The sequence below is a fragment of the Scyliorhinus canicula genome, chromosome 3 (genome assembly GCF_902713615.1).
Source record: "Scyliorhinus canicula chromosome 3, sScyCan1.1, whole genome shotgun sequence".
Taxonomy (NCBI): Eukaryota; Metazoa; Chordata; class Chondrichthyes; order Carcharhiniformes; family Scyliorhinidae; genus Scyliorhinus; species Scyliorhinus canicula.
Window position 1 is genome coordinate 76126662 of NC_052148.1, and position 17586 is coordinate 76144247.

General features: G+C 45.7%; 1 protein-coding gene across 3 annotated transcripts in view; it reads right to left on the bottom strand.

Annotated features, from left to right (window-relative positions):
• Window positions 1–17586, bottom strand: part of LOC119962749 (probable E3 ubiquitin-protein ligase HERC1) — a 594360-nt gene that overhangs the window by 408293 nt on the left and 168481 nt on the right. For all 3 annotated transcript variants that reach the window (XM_038790765.1, XM_038790766.1, XM_038790764.1), the window contains 7 exons: window positions 17131–17281; window positions 16375–16657; window positions 15255–15336; window positions 7910–7961; window positions 1425–1660; window positions 582–791; window positions 209–329 (listed from right to left, as the gene is read on the bottom strand). In XM_038790765.1, coding sequence (XP_038646693.1) covers window positions 209–329; window positions 582–791; window positions 1425–1660; window positions 7910–7961; window positions 15255–15336; window positions 16375–16657; window positions 17131–17281 — 1135 coding nt within the window. The remainder of the gene's footprint in view (window positions 1–208; window positions 330–581; window positions 792–1424; window positions 1661–7909; window positions 7962–15254; window positions 15337–16374; window positions 16658–17130; window positions 17282–17586) is intronic.

The window sequence follows — 17586 nt, forward strand, 5'->3', positions numbered from 1 at the left end:
GTCCTCGACACCACGAGGGAGCACCCAGATGCACATTTTCTGATGATTCTTTGTTCACTGTTTCTATTTTTTTGCAAGGGTGGGGAAAAGAGAAGGTGAAATAAACTAATCCAAAGACTCCCTACTATTAATAACGACACTAATGAATAAACTTATTCTAATTTATTAAACCATCATTATGTCCAAATTAAGACAATTATTTTTAAACCTGAGAATTCCTTTCCAGTTGCAAGTCCCCGTTTCAGAGATGAAACCAAATGCTGGTAAAGTTTATGTGCTGCGGCCTGGAGCTCCGTCTGTGTACTTCCATGGGCAGCCTGTGTTACATCCTAAGGTGGGGATAAAAGAACACATTAGAAGAACACAATCTGTATTTTCTTTATATCAGGACAAATGTGAAGATTGTATTCTATTCATGCCTTGCTATAGAGCTTGCTGGCTACTAGTTAATAGAGGTAAATAATATTTATGCATGCAGTATAATTCAACGTACAATATTTGTGCAAAATAAGTGTATTTAAATCATTCATATATTTTGGCTCATTACAAATTTTGAAGAAATAAAAGCATTATTCCTTTACCGTGTAATGCTGGAGCTTTCCGCAATTCCGTTTGATGTTTGTTGTGTTCGCTGTTCCCAGGTCAAAGCAGCCAGTTAAAAACTGCAACTGTACGGTCAGTAGAAGGCCTGTAGACTTTAATGACAGTCCTGAACTATCCACCGAGGTGCCACCTTTACCCTCCATTTCAGAAAGAAAAGATGAAATCTGGCAAAGGGCTTCAAGGCGGAGCTGTAACAAAACAAAAGCAAGACTTTACTTTGAAATTCAGAGAGAAAGATAAATTAATGGCAATACGATCATAATTTAAAGCATGTTTTTTGTGCCTTAGGAAAATTACATTATTGATTAGATGTGTTCAGAATTAGGACTTTTAATAAAAATGGGCAAAATGCTATGTTTAGAGATCATGAAAGATAAAGGGAAAGTTGGGAGATTGTTTTTTTTATACAAAGGGCTGTTAGAACACGGAATGTCCTCTGAGAAACAGCAGTGTTACCAGAATCCATAACAGCTTTTAATGGGGAGGCAGGTAAATATTTTAAAGTGTGAATAATTGAAGGGAATAGGAAAGGGCAAGGTTCTTTCATAGCACTGGTAGAGGTGCAACAGATCAAATGGATTGCTTTGTGCTATAAATTTTTCCAATTCTATGAAATCATATTGTTGGTCAGTTACTGCTATGGTACATTACATTTAAATTAAATGGATTAATTTACTGGAATAATTTTAACTATTACAAAAGTAATCCAGTTGTTCCTGAACAATCCAAATCATTGGTCATATATTCATAATATCTGCACAAAGATTAATCATTACCATTATATTATCTGCACTAATCTTACCGAATAAATTAATACTCACCTCTGCTCTATGTTGCTGATGACCCATAGCCGTGATAATTGCCTTCGGGTCAGACTCCTTGCCCACTTCTTGTTCTACCAGGTTTGAAGTCCGAGTAAGATGTCCACATAGGAATTGAAATATATCGTTTAGCAAAGGTGCAAATGTAGTAGCCTGGGAATTGTCTGGTGGGCTAATACACTGGCGTAGCAGCTGCCATGCATCTTTCATAATGCCCAGCGAACACAATGGCACCCCTAGATAAAAAGGAAAATAATTCAACAAAACGTAAATACCATAATCCACAAAGGTCACATTTGAACAAGAGAAATTACTCCAATTTGCTCACTGATTGTAAACATAATCTACTGGCAGTCTTTTAAAAAGTTCTCTCATTATCTGGGCAACTGGCAAGGCAGGCATTTATTAGCCCATTGCTAACTGCTGTTGCCAACCATGTGACGAAGGTCTTCCTGCAATTTTGTTAGGGAGGGAGTTACAGGGTTTGACACAGTGACAATAAAGAAATAAAGGCAATCGGCGGGTGCTTCGTCCCGCCGCGCCACATTTCAGCTTCCCCCACCGGCGGGATGCTCCGTTACGCTGGCAGGTCAATAGGGTTTCCCATTGTGAGGCAGCCCCACTCAGTCGGGAAACCCCCGGACTGCCAGCAAAACGGGGGATCCCGCCGGCGGAGAATCCCGCCAATTTTGTCAAAGTCTGAAGGATGTTTTTGTTGAAGGTAATGGTGTTCTTATGCACCTGTCTCTCTAAGTGGTGTAGGTTTCCAGTTTGAGGGTTACAACCAAAGAAAGTCAGTGAATTGCTAAAATATATTCTGTATATTGTATACGGTTTTGTCCTGGATATCCTGGCTGGGAGGTTTGCTAGATTCGCTCGGGAGGATTTAAACTAGTATTGCAGGGGGCGTGGGAACCATAATGTGAGTTTAGAAGGTGTAATAATTGAGGGGAAATAGAGAACCAAAACAAGAGAACAACATCACTCTCAGGCAGAGCAAAAAAGGTGACAGGTGTGAAAAGGGAGGTGTTCAATGAAGGGTTGAAGGTGTTGTACCTAAATGCGCGCAGTATATGGAACAAGGTAAATGAGCTTGTTGCGCACATTGAAATTGGCCGGTACAATGTTGTGAGCATCACAGATACGTGGCTGCAAGGGGATCAGGTTGGGATATAAATATCCAAGAATATGGGTCCTATTGAAAGGACAGACAGATGGGCAAAGGGGGCGGGATTGCATTGTTAGTACAGAATTAAGTTAAATCGATAGCAAGGAGCGATATAGAATCAGAAGGATTAGAATCTCTGTGGGCAGAGTTGAGGAATCGTAAAGTTAAAAAGACCCTGATGGGAGTTATGTACAGGCCCCCTCGCAGTAATCTGAGAGTGGGACAGAAAATAAATCAGGAGATAGAAAAAGCATGTAAAAAAGGCACTATTACAATAATCATGGGGGAGTTCAATATGCAGGTGGACTGGGAAAATCAGGCTGGTAGTGGATCCCAAGAAAAGGAATTTGTGGAAAGTCTAAGAGATGATTTTTTGGAACAGCTTGTGACAGAGCCCACTAGGGAACAGGTAATTCTGGATTTGGTGATGTGTAGTGAGGCAGACTTGATGAGGGAACTTAAGGTGAAGGAACCCTTAGGGAGCAGAGACCACAATATGATAGAATTTACCCTGCAGTTTGAGAGGGAGAAGCTGCAATTAGATGTAACGATATTACAATTAAATAAAGATAACTATAAAGACATGAGGGAGGAGCTCACCAGAGTTGACTGGAAGGGTAGCCGAGCTGGGAAGACAGTGGCACAGCAATGACAGGAATTTTTGGGGGCTATTCAGGAGGCACAACAGAAATTCATCGCAGGAGGAGCAAACATGCTAAAGGGAGGAGAAGTCATGGCTGATGAAGGAAGTCAGTGGCAGCATAAAAGCAAAAGAAAAAGCAGACAAAATGGTGAGGATTAGTGGGAAGCCAGAGGTTTGCGAAGCCTTTAAAAACGAGCAAAGGACAACTAAAAAAGCAAAAAGGGGGGAGAAGATGAAATATGAGTGTAAGATAGCTAGTAATATAAAAGAAGATAGGAAGAGATATTTTCAATATATGAAAAGTAAGAGAGAGGCAAAAATAGGCATTAGATCACTGGAAAATGAGGCTAGAGAAGTAGTAATAGGAAACATAGAAATGGCAGAGGAACTGAATAGTTAGTTTGCATCAGTTTTCACGGTGGAAGACACCAATGGAATACCAGACCTCCAGGACAATCGGACAGAGGTGAGCACAGTGGCCATCACTAAGGAGTAGGTTCTGGGAAACAAAGGTCTGCAGGTGGTTAAATCACCTGGACTGGATGGATTACACCCCAGGGTTCTAAAAGACATAGCCGAGGAGATTATGGTGTTGAACTTTCAGGAATCACTGAAGGCAGGGAGGGGAGGGTCCCAGATGACTGGAAAATGGCTAATGTAGCACCCTGTTTAAGAAGGGAGGGAGGCAGAAGACAGTGAATTATAGGCCATTAGCCTGACTTAGTCATTGGTACGATTTTAGAGTCCGTTATTAAAGATGAGATGGCGGAGCATTTGGAAGTGCAAGACAAAATAGGACAGAGTCAGCACGGCTTCATCAAGGAGAGGTCATGTCTGACAATCTGCTAGAATTCTTTGAGGAGGTAACAAAGAAATTAGACAAAGGAGAAACAGTAAATGTAATCTATTAGATTTCCAGAAGGCCTTAGAAAAGGTGTTGTGTAGGTGGCTGTTAAATAAGTTAGGAGCCCATAGTGTTAAGTGTAAGATACTGGCATGGATAGAGGATTGGCTGACTGGCAGAAGGCAGAAGTGGGGATAAAGGGGTCTTTTTAAGGATGGCAGCCGGTGACTAGTGGTGTGCCTCAGGGGTCAGTGCTGGGACCACAACTTTTCACAATATACATTTACGGTCTGGTAGAAGGAACAAAGAGCACTGTTGCAAAGATTGCAGATGATACAAAGATCTGTAGAGGGACAGGTAGTATTGAGGAAGCAGGGGGGCTGCAGAAGGACTTGGACAGGCTAGGAGAGTGGGCAAAGTGACAGGTGGAATACAACGTGGAAAAGTGTGAGATTATGCACTTTGGAAGGAAGAATGGAGGCATAGACGATTTTCTAAATGGGAAAAAGCTGAGGAAATCTGAAGCACAAAGGGACTCAGGAGTCCTAGCTCAAGATTCTCTTATAGTTTAACATGCAGATTCAGTCAGTAGTTAATAAGGCAAATGAAATGTTGGCATTCATGTCGAGAGGGCTAGAATCCAAGAGCAGTAATATACTTCTGAGGCTATAAAAGGCTCTGATCAGATCCCATTTAGAATGTTGTGAGCAGTTTTGTACGCTGTATCTAAGGAAGGATGTGCTGGCCTTGGAAAGGGTTCAGAGGAGGTTCCTAACAATGATCGCTGGGATGAAGAGCCGGTCATATGAGGAGCGGTTGAGGGCTCTGGATCCGTACTCGTTGGGAGTTTAGAAGGATGAGGGAGGGGAATCTTATTGAAACTTAAAGGATACTGCAAGGCCTGGATAGAGTGGACTTGGAGATGATCTTTCCATGTGTTGGAAAAACCAGAACCAGGTGGCTCAGCCTCAGACTCAAGGGAAGATCCTTTAAGACAGAGATAGATAGGTTCTTGATTAATAAGGGGATCAGGGGTTATGTGGAGAAGACAGGAGAATGGGGATGAGAAAAATATCAGCCATGATTAAATGGCGGAACTGACTCAATGGGCCGAGTAGCCTAATTCTGCTCCTATGTCTTGTGGTCTTATGGAGGTGTGAGGTAATTACCCATGTGTGGGGAATGTGAGGGACTGCAAGCTCACTTGGAGATTGGGGCAGCCTTTCAAAATGGCAGCCCAATCTCAGAGTTCAGCTCCCCAGTGATGAAAAAAATTCGAAGTGTGAGCTAAACGGGTGAGAAACTCCGCTGAGCCCAAAAAAGGGTTGTTAGATAGCAATGAAGCACTTACTGGCAGGGCCAGCTGGAAAGCCCCAGCAAAAACTGCTACAAATGGCACCTAGAAATTCATCTGTTAAATCGCAATCTTAGTCTGGAAGTGCACCAAGTGCATTCCAACCGCTTAAATGTGTGATTACACTGAATTTTCATCTCTTCGATGTGGTCAATGTTTACAAACATTAGGGTTTCACCACTTAGGCTCTGGAAGTGTGATTAAGTCACGGTGATAAAGTACTGGGTACAGATGAACACCTAAAGTTGGAATGAACATTTATGTCTGAAGAGAGCTGCGTATATATGCACCTGGTGGTGTGGGAGCACATGCAGGCCATCCCTCTGAGAACCTTAAAGTGGTCCACCAGTGTTGGCACTCCTCAGATGCACTGGCCTACTGCTGAGGAAGCTACAGAAACTCAAATCTACAGAAACTCAAGACAACCTATTTCTAGTGATGCACAAAAGGTAAGGAGATTCAAGGGAGCCTTTTAAAATTCTGAAAGGTCTTGACAGGCTGCATAGGAAGAAAGAATTGTTTCCACTAGTGGAGAGTCAGCAGTGAAAAAGGGTCAATATAAAACTGTCTCAGAATGAGGAGAAAGGTTAGGTGAAACACTTTCATGGAGAGTAGTTGGGTCAGGGAATTTAGGTGTTCAAACTGTACTTTATCACTGTGGCTTAATCTTAATGGTTGACTGTGCAGGTTTACAATACCTCTTTTTAATCCTGTAGTCGACGTCTCTGATTACAAACCTGAACTGCTATTAATCTTTAAAGGGTTTCAATAGAGACATTAACTGAGACAAAGACCATTCAATCTATTAGGAAAACATAAATAATTATTTGAAGCAGAGAAAGATTTATTTTGTTTATTTATTTTTGTTATAAATTTAGAGTACCCAATTAAATATTTCCAATTAAGGGGAAATTTAGCATGGCCAATCCACCTACCTTGCACATCTTTGGGTTGTAGGTCCGTGGGATTAGTTTTGGATTTGTCCTGTAAAGGGCTGGCATAGATACGAGGTGAAATACCTCCTTCTGTGCTGCAAGTCCTATCTGTATCATTTAGATTCCAATAGTTTTCATTCCTATTCCTCATGAGATATTCATTCAACTCCTTTTCGAAGCAGCACGCCAATAAAGCATCAACTGTTTTTGCTGGCAGTTGGTTGCAGACATACATTATTCTGGGAAACAAACGTTTCTTCCAATTTGATTGTTATATGTCATCTATATCTAAGATTGGAGTTACTTCAAGATGGCAGCATCTTAAAAACCTGGATCATATTTTCTTTGAATGGTTTTCTCTGATGCAAACAAGTTCAGTTTTTCTATTTCTTTGCAATACAAACGGTAAGTCATGAAATCTTGCTTTTTAAAAATTCTTTCACAAAATGTGTGAATCACTGGTTAGGCCAGCATTTTTATTACTATCCCTAATTGTCCTTGAGCAAGTGGTGATGAGCTGCCTTTATGAACCCTCGCAGTCCTTGTGCCGATTTTGAGATCTTATTCAACTGACTAATGTTATTTTGTGTGCTTAAAATTATATAGAGGCCGGGATTCTCCGCCCTGCGATGCCGGCAATCGTGGATCGCGATCAGGCGGAGGATCAGGTGTCCAGCTAAAAGAGAGGTCGCGCCAGGCGCTGAACCGACCACCAAGCTCCGGTCACCTGCTGGTGGCAGGATTGGGGTTCTCGCCTGCGCATCAGCGGGAGGATGCTGATGGATCTCTTTTCTGGAGGGGGTCTATGTGAGAAGTCCCTTCAGTTCACCTATTTAGGGGGTCCCTGTTTTGGGGGGGGGGATCTCCATATTTAGGAGGTCCCTTGGAAGGTTCGGGTCACCCTCGGACTAGGGGGAAAGGGGGCACCCAGAAAATCTGGGGGTGGGGGCCTGCTTTGCGATACGGGAGATGGGGTGGCCAGCAATAGTCTCCGAAACAAAGAATCTCGCCCACAGGGCGGCACAGCAGCACAGTGATTAGCACTATTGCTTCACAGCTCCTGGGTCCCAGGTTCGATTCCTGGCTTGGGTCACGGTCTGTGCGGAGTCTGCACATTCTCCCTGTGTCTCCGTGGGTTTCCTCCCTCAAGTATCGAAGGTGTGCTTTCTTGGTGAATTGGGCAATCTGAATTCTCCCTCAGTGAACTTACAGGCGCCGGAGTGTGGTGACTAGGGGATTTTCACAGTGACTTCATTGCAGTGTAATGTAAGCCTAATGTGACACTAATAAAGATTATTATTAAATGCCGCTCGTCAATAAGGCACACAAAATTAGATATGTGTATCTTGCGGAGTCTTATAATCAATCGCTCTTGAAATGCCCTCTAGTACTCGTATAATCTGGTTGGGAGAAACTTCAGATTGACTGGATACTTTTAATGATAAACAAGTATTTGCATCAACCTTCTTGACAACAGCTAATGATTTGGAGGCTGTTTGGACAATGAAGCAATACTGTTGACAAGTAGCTGGACACCATACCTAAAGAGTGATCAGATGATCTTGGCTGCATTCTCGATTGACCTTCAGAAATCTAGAATACAAGACAGGAAACAAATTTAGAATCACTAAAGTAAATACAAGATTTTGTAACAAGCAATCAACTACTTTTGTGACCTAGATGGAAGGGAAGGTTGGGAGCCACTGCTTCACTTTACAATCACAAAATAAATCATATTCACCCTCCACAAATATGGAGAAAGGAAGGAAATAAGTATTTAATGTTGTGAATTCACAGACGCTGCACTAGTGAAAGAAAAAGTACACAGACATTGTGTCATCAAACTGCTAGCAAAACGGTTCTAAGGTTTTGAGGGATTTTCAGAATCAAAAGTTCCAATTATATCGACAATCATTCTATAATTAATATTTGTTTGATAATTAACTATCATATCACTAATTGATATCAATGAATTTGGTTAAACACCATAGATCCTAAAATGTTTGTATAGACTTTGTTTTCTAGATTTCCATCACACCTAAAAGTGGGAACAGTTAACATATAACACAGTTTATAATACTAATTGTGCCCAAGGAAAACATCTTTTAACTATGACTTAACATTACAATGCATCACTTGCATCTATCACTGATTTAAAAAGTGTCTGAATTAGTAAACACATTAAAGGCTCCTTGATTCAGTGCAGAAAATAACTCACAAGAGACAATACAATACTTGTAATGGTAAGGGACTCAACATTTGACTTAATCTCCCGATTTTGCACTAATAATCACAGCAAAATTGTCAGTCTTCATTATTCTTACTCCTATGAAACTTACAGTAACTTCCGGAGTCTGCAAATGCATTGTTGAATGTGGAAGTCCTGAACTTGTTGCCACTGATTCCATGCTTTGCTACAGTGTGGGCTTTAGATGTCCCCTCAGTCTATAATCAATTAAAAATCACTGAACTGATGAGAACTTGGTCTTTTACAATACTAGTCTCATGGATTGTAATGAAGCTGGATCTAGGAGCCAATTATAATGGCCAACCAATCCAATACCGCCCATTTTGCATTACTGTCCATAGAATCCCTACAGTGCAGAAGGCTATTCAGCCCATCAAGTCTGCACTGACCCTCCGAATGAGCACCCGACCTAGGCCCACACCTCCACCCTAACCCCGTACCCCACCTAACCTGCACAACTTTGGACTGGGGGAAGAACCTGGAGCACCCAGAGAAAACCCTCACAGACACTGGGAGAACGTACAAACTCCATTCAGTCACCCAAGGTTGGAATTAAACCTGGGTCCCTGGTGCTGTGAGGCAGCAGTGCTAACCACTGTGCCACCAGGTCACCCTCTAGCCCCAATTCTTTTGTTTTTTTATAAGCGCATGCAGTAATCGCCAAGCCAAGCAATAGCTTCCACAGTGGAAGCTCTCCGGGCCCGCGGCTGAATTTTGTCAGGGGCAGTTTTCAATTATGTGAGTCGTTGATTGGGGTGGACCACAGCTGCAGTTCCTGCAAGACCCCACTTGTGCTGATTTGCTGCATAAAAGTCTTGGCCAGTGCAGAAATGGTTGAAGAGTTCCCAGAGTGGTAAGTTGAAGCTGGGTATGAGGGCTGTGGGACCCGTGATGAGGAATTGTTTTTTGATGGTTGGTGTGTTGGTTCCGCACCTGCTGCCATAGGGCCTCTGCTCTTATTCCTTGGCACAGTGGTCTTAGCCATACAGGCTGGTGTGATGGGAGGCGAGCAGCAGGTAGCCTGGGTAAGTCCTTGTGTGGCAGCAGGCTTGGGTTGATGGAAATTTTCTCAAGGAGCTTTCTTGTTATCGTCTCCCTCCTTGCGTGAGGCAACAGAACGTTGCTCAGGACTGGGAGCCAGGGCAGTTGAGTTGACTGGAGGATACCGGAGATGATGTGCACTGTTGTGTTGAGAATTTACAAGACTGGTACCGGATGAGTTGTACCATACTGGTGCACAGTATTCTGGAGTCAAAAAGACAATGGCAAAAGCGGTGGTGCTTAAGGTTTGAGCAACTGCGAACCAGAAAGTTTGCTGAGGTTATTTCACGTTTCGATCTTTGCTGCTGTCTTGCTCAGATATTCTTTGTACGTCACTGTTTAGTCAATGCCAAGATAAATAGGATGTTGTTCGTGATTCAGTCTCTTGCCATTCAAGGAGATGTTGAGTTCCCTCTTGGCACTGGCATTGTGGAGGTGGAATATACTCAAGACTATTGTATTGCTGTTGCTCTATTGTCTAACAGAAGTTGGCCAGCTTTGCAATATGGTTGCCGTATTTAGAAAATGTCGAGTCTGAGAGCACAGCAGATATTGTCAGCATAAATGAACATCTGAGACAGGGTTGTAGGCAGATCATTGACATACCGAATATTCTTCAGCAGCTGCCATCCCATCACAAAGCCCGTCTGGTCCTCATCTATCATCCCGGCACACAATACTCTATCTGTGTCACCAGCACCTTCACCAGCAACTTTGTATATACATTCAACAATAAAATCGGCCAGTACGACCACACAGCTCTAGATCCTTGTCCTTCTTTAAAATGAGCAATATCAAAGACTGAGACAACGTGGGGGGAGTGCTCAACCCCCACCATCGATTTGTTATACATCTTGATGAACAGGGACCCTAGATCCGAACCAAACTTCTTATAGAACTCGGCTGGGCACCCATCTGGACCCATTTTAAAATCGCCCTCCATAATCAGCTGGTGCATACCCAGATCCGGAATCTTTGCCAACACCCGCCTCAAAATTGCCACATGATCCCAATTTGGGGCATACACATTCACCAACACCACAGGCTCCAACATCCCACTCACCATCACAAATTAACCCCTGGGTCTGTCACTACACTTCCTACCTCAAAAGCCACCCTCTTATTGACAACACTGCCACCCCTGTCGTCTTCATATTCAACCCCAAATGGAATACCTGCCCCACCCAGTCCTTCCTTTCCCTCGTTTGATTTCTGACCTTCAAATGCGTCTCCTGAAGAAACACCATGGGCGCGATTCTCCTGAAAAATTTCTAAGTATAGTAGTGAGCGGGAATTGCCGTGAGTTTCCGGTGCTTGGCCCAGCAGGCCGACAAGGCAATTCAACATTAATTGGTCCACTTAACAAGGCCTCATGGGCATCTCGCAGCACATGGCTCGCCAGCTGATTCGCTGGGACTGAGCTCGCCAGCCCCCTGCTAACAAGATCGAGCAGCAATTAAGCTGTACTTGCTGAGCCAACCCCAGCTAACTTGCAATAATGGCACCGAGGAGACCAGCCCTAAGATTCGGGACACTGACCTAGGGGGGGCTCCTGGACATGGTGGGAGCCAAGAGGGTGAGTCACAAGGCAGCCAGTGCTGCCTGGGACGAGGTGGCGGCAGCCATCAGCTCGGGAAGTGTGACCAGGAGGACTGGCCTTCAGTGCTGGAAAAAGGTCAATGACCTACACTGGGCAGCACAAGTGAGTAGACACCAATGCCCCCTCCCTCAAAGGGAGCATCACCCCCCAACCCCCAGCCCTCCTTCCACCACAGTAAACCATGTGTGTGGCTAACAATGCCCTCTGTGTCTCCTCAGGAAAAGCTCTCCCACAATCGGCGGGGGAGGGCCTAGACTGGCGGTGGGGTGTCGGACATAAGAATCCTCATCTCCTTGGAGGTGACTGGTGTGGCCGAGGGCAGGGCGGGCACCAACGTGGAGGCTGACGGATGCAGCACAGGTGAGGAACCACCGGGCTCCACCTGGAGGACCTGTCAAAAGTGTACTGATCGCCCTACTGACTGACCTATCCCCCACACTGGACATGTCCATTCTCCCGGAGATCCTCCAGCTGACGGAGACAACCCATTGCGGATGGTGTCCTCTCCTGACTCAGATGAGAACACCTCGGAGTAGAGCTCCAAGGATGCAACTGTTATAGTCGCGGCACCTCTGTCATCCCCACCCGCCAGCAGGGCAAATACACACACCTCAGTGGGAAAATACTAGTGGTCATGTATCTGGGGCACAATCTGGTGAGCACCATACCGCTGATTATGCACATCTGGTGTACACAGTAACCCCCCAGGTGAAACAGTAGTCGGAGGGCTGCTGGAATCTCAGGACCCAGCTGGGTCTCAGCCTGATGCTGAGCCTCTGTAAGTGGGTTACCCTGAGCAGATGGAGACGATTAGGAGCGGCCGGAACATTCAGAGCGATATGTCAATGTCACTCCAGCAGATCCATAGCCACTTGGAGGGGTCCCAGAGGCTATGGGCGCCGGAGATGGCACCTGCAATGAGTAGCACCGAGGCCAACACTGTGAGGGTGGTGACCGCTATGGAGAGTCTGGTGCACGACGCGGCACTATGAGTGATGGTGTCCACGGCATCGCGCAGTCGGTGATGGCCATGGCTGAGGGTCTCGGCAGAATGTCTGCGTCGCTGGGGGCCCATTACCAGGCCAACCTTGATGAGGTGCTGCAGGACATGTCCTGCTCTCAGATGGGCGCTGCGGAGCTTGCCCCAGTCACAGGTGGGCATGGCTGAGGCACTGCGGAGCATGTCTTAGTTACTCAGGATCATCACTGAAGGCGTCAACGCCATGGTGCAGACATTGGGAGCTGCTAGGACTGGCAGAGCCATATGACGCAGGGGTAGCCAGTGCTTGAACCAGCTGCCCCTCTGCCCCAGGGTGGACCCCAGGGCACTGACCTCTGATGAGGACACGATTCGAGCTGATCACATGGGACAGGGTGTGCATGTGTCGCCAGATGAGCTGGGACCCTCCGGCCCAAGGGGACACCCGCCAGGGGCATTGATGGCCACGGCATGAAGCAGGCAGCTGGCTGCCTCCACCTCAGATGTGCATCCTGGGGAAACACCTAGACATAGTGGTAGAGCAAGGAGGGCCAAGCACATTTAGAATCACTGAGGGCACTAGGGGAAGGGGTGGAGTGCAGGTGGGGGGGGGGGGGGGGGGCAGCATCAGCGGGAGTGGGGTATTGTAAAGCATATTAAACTCCTTTTTGTACAATCATCAAGATGCCCCTGTCACTTTCTTCCACAATGCCGGCTGACCCCCGGACCCTTTGCCCATCACTCCAGGCATTCCTCCCTCCCCGTGGCACTCACACCACCCTCTGGCCGTGGCCATGTCCCCGGAGCTGTGTCCCACCCCTTGGGCTTTCGGATGTTGCGTGTGTGGTGCTGCCTCCCGCAGTATTCAAGCGTAGCGCCAAGGCATCAGGGTGTGATTGGGATGCTAGACGGCGACTCCCACATGCTACATGGCCTGTCCACTAACGGGAATGCACTTGGCATCTGTGATGTGCTCACTTAACCACGATTGCCAATTCCCTATCAGCAATAGCCTTCAGCTGCACAGCCAGAGACCTCAGCAGTCAGTGGGGGGGCATGGGTGATCGATGGGCAGGGACATGGGTTGCCCCAGGAATGGGTAAACATGATCCAGGGTTGGCATGGTGGTGCCTGTCTTTTTGTCTGGTGAGGAAAGATGCCTACTCACCTCCTCGGCACCCACAGAAGTCCTTCTGCCAGCTTCACGTTTTTCAAAAGGAGTACTAATCGCCGCCAGCGTGAGCACTTGCTGGGGAGGCCGCTGAATGATGGTAGGCTGTTGGATATTGGTTCGTTCTCGTTAATTGCATGGAAATGGGACTTGAGTGGTGATAATTGGTTTCTCGCCACGCAACAGCAAAATCTCAATTTCGCCTACGGGATCAGGCCAGTTGCTTCATTTTTGGCCTCTTCAACGGGAGCTCAAAGTCCGCATTCAACCCCCTCAAATGAGTGAAAACGCGAGTTCTCTTAAATCGGCCTATTCAACCCCCGAATGTAGAGGGATGCCTTGATCCTGTTGAACCCAGCCCAGCAATTGGCAAACTCTGCACCCAAGTCCTGGTAGATACGCATTACATTTCCTTCCCAGGTACATTCCCTCGTCTCATTCGCCCACCGCAAAATCTTCTCCTTATCCAGGAAACGATACAACCGCACTAACATCAGCCACGCCCTGTGCCCTCGATCCACCTCAGGACATTCAAAGACCTCTCTGCCCCATCAGCTTCTCAAACATCTTCATCACATACTCTGTGGCCTGTGTTTCTTCAACCCCCTCAGGCAGCTCCACAATCCGGAGATTCTGCCTCCAGGAGTGATTCTCCAGTCATCCACCTTCTCCCTCAGCCCCTTCTGTCTATCCGCCATGGGTACCATCTCAGACTCCAAATAGGCCAACCGGGTCTACCACTTCATCTTCTGGAGCACGAACTCTGAAGGTGAGTCGGGCTACGGAGAATCCTGCCCATCACACACTCTCTCGGAGTAGAGCTCCAAGGATGCAACTGTTATAGTCGCGGCACCTCTGTCATCCCCACCCGCCAGCAGGGCAAATACACACACCTCAGTGGGAAAATACTAGTGGTCATGTATCTGGGGCACAATCTGGTGAGCACCATACCGCTGATTATGCACATCTGGTGTACACAGTAACCCCCAGGTGAAACAGTAGTCGGAGGGCTGCTGGAATCTCAGGACCCAGCGCCTTTGCTCCACTCTCTCAATCGGCACCCTGATCGGCTCTGCCACCTTAGCCTGGTACTCCAAGGCTTCTTTTATATTTAATATAAATTTAGAGTACCCAATTTATTTTTTCCAATTAAGGGGCAATTTAACGTGGCCATTCCACCTACCCTGCACATCTTTGGGTTGTGGGGGCGAAACCCACGCAAACACAGAGAGAATGTGCAAACTCCACACGGACAGTGACCCAGAGGCGGGATTGAACCTGAGACCTCAGCGCCGTGAGGCAGCAGTGCTACTCACTGTGCCACCAAGCTGCCCTCTCCAAGGCTTCTTGCTTCTGCTGCTGGACCTTGGCATTCAAAAAAAGCCGACCAACTGCTCGGTAGACCACTGGGCAATCAATGATGCCCCAGAGCCCTCAGCCATCTTTTCCTCGTTTGAAAAGCCATAAACCGGAGCCACCAGAGGGCAAGTCCTATCTTTCACTGCTCATACTCTTTGCATCACCAAACACCCCCTATATCGGATGAAAAGGACCAAACAATTCCATCTCGAACGTGAGCCAGCAAATATGTGACCACTCACTCTGTGGCCACCACTGGAAGTCCCTGGTTTTATTATTGACTAAACAGCTGCTTGATTCACCCCTTGTATCGAGTGTCTTTAGATACTCCACAAACAATATGAATTTATTTTCTAAAAAGGGGCTGTTGATGCTGAGGGACTGTTCATTAGATCCATTAAATGTTTAGTCATTATTGCCTGGCAGTATTCAAATGTCTTTTGGTATACAACTATCCAGGAGTGTGGAACACATATTTCTTTATTCACCTGCTTCCTTGCATCAGAGTCACTTTGATTCTGTCGGAGTCTTGTCCGAAATGACTGTTCCTCTTGTGGAGAAGTTCCTTTCCTATGAACAATTAGCATGTCAATGTAATTTGAAATGCTTTCTGAAGAAGCAAAAAATACAAAAGCACCAAATTTGTACTTCCCAAGTGACAAACATGTATTCGACCTTGCCAAAAATAATGAGGAGGATGCCAACAGAACTAACAAACACATTGGGCAGAATACTCCATTCCTGAAGCTAATTACTGCGGCAACGGAGAATCCGCAAGTGATTCACAGGGAAATCAGCGTGGCCCCCTCACCGATTCCAGTACGGTTAGGGGCTAGCACCAGCGCCGTGTGTAACACCCACGGTTTGCGCGGAAAACGGCCGCAGAATCGGTGGGTCCCAGGTCGCGCATGTGCAGGTCTGACGAACTGCACTGGTTGCGCTGGAAAACATGGCACTGGCTGTGCAGGAACCCCAACCCGCCCACTCCAACTCTACAGCCCACCCCCCACCACTCCCCCCAGCCCTAGCAGCAGTCCCCCGGCCAGCAGCACGGATCCCGGACAAGTGTGGCAGCGCTGGACACTGTCCGCAGCCGGTACGCCAGGTTCCCGACTGCTGGGACCACATGTGGCCCGCTCCCTCAGCCCATCGGGGCCGGCTGATGATACGCTAACAGCCTTGCAACTGCACGCGGCCCGATGACGGCGATTTGGAGGGGGCAGAGCATCGCCAACCAGCGCCAAACTGGCGCCTGCCCTGAATCCAGCGTCAGAGGCCATTCTACACCCGATCGCCGATTTCATCATCATGCTATGGAGTATCCTGCCCATTATTTTCAGTGCCTTTAAAACTATGGAGCTTCTTGCCTCCTCCAGCCTGCCCTTCCTCCTTCAACCAATAGAACTTTAAAAGTTAATTTTGACATTACAAAACCACAGAATCTTGAAACAAGTCATTTCACTTCTTTGAAAGGAAGTGCCCTCCACAATTGGTCTAAGAGGACTAAAGCAAGGTAGAAAGCACACACAGAAGGAAAGAAGAGGAAGTGGAAGGAAGGAATAAATTAAGTAGAAAGGGAGGCAAAGAGGAATAACTTTAATGACTCACCTAGTTTTAACTAATATTGGGTCTTCTTGCCATCCCTTCCCCAGCCACACGGCCCTTACTCCAAGAATGAGGAAGGCACAGCGTAAAATTACAAAGTGGCACATGGAGATAAAGGAATACTGCTCTGCTGAATCCCTTTTTTTTTCTTTCAGAGCAATTTCAGCTTCTGGAACTTCCACGCTGCCTGTGCTGTTAGGCCGGCTACTTGTGCCTGAGTATTCATATACAGTTTCATTTTCATGGTGACAAGCAGCCTTTCGAGCCAGGAAACACTCCAAAACCTCTGCCACATAGGAAAAGAAGAATTCACACCTCAAAACCGGTTAATTTTGCAACAGGAATTATATTAATGAATAGCTCTGTTTTCATTATGTTTCCCCATTTTAAATCATTACAGCTGGATCATGGAAAGTTTATTGCATATTTCACATAATAGTTTTCAGGTTTTTCTACACAAGCAAATAAATATTTTGCCAGACAGATCCCAGTTTAATAATGAACAAATGTCACCATTATAACCCACAATAAGAAAATAAAATGTTATGATATTTTTGAGAAACATTAAAAGACTAACTTATTTCTCGTATCTACAAGATACTTTAAAAAGATACCATTTTAAAGTTTTACAAGGCTTGCTACACATTTCAAGGATATACCTTTTTTTTTTTGCACACAGATTTATAATTACAGTTCTTCCGAAAGATGACAAAAATATTTACAAAGCTTGCAAAAATAATGTAATGTATGTTTACACACTGCTTATCTTTGGGAAATCCTCTGTGTCCAGTAATACAATCTCTCTCTCCATATTGTACTGTGGTTCTTCTGATTGTAAAACGTTCTCGGGTTGCTCAGCAGAAGTGCTTTCTCGTGGCTCATCCTCGATATTATCGGAGACATCTGAAAGCTAAAAAGAAATAAAACTGATTTATTGCCATAAGAACGAATTACTGTTTTCAAATTTGATACATTTAATTATTATCACTCTTTAGGTTTAGTACTCTTTCTCAGAAGGCAGGTACCCTTCTCAGTCTTTTCAGTAGATTACGTTCTAATAAAGAAAAAGCACAGGTTGCCTGATGCCCTGAAGAAACACATCATGTCCAAATCTTAGACCCTGCAACAGAGTTTACCCGGGCAACATCAGCATTTTTAATCTGAGAGAAAAGTTGGGGAAGAGCATTAACAGTGTGAAATTACCTCAATTTCATT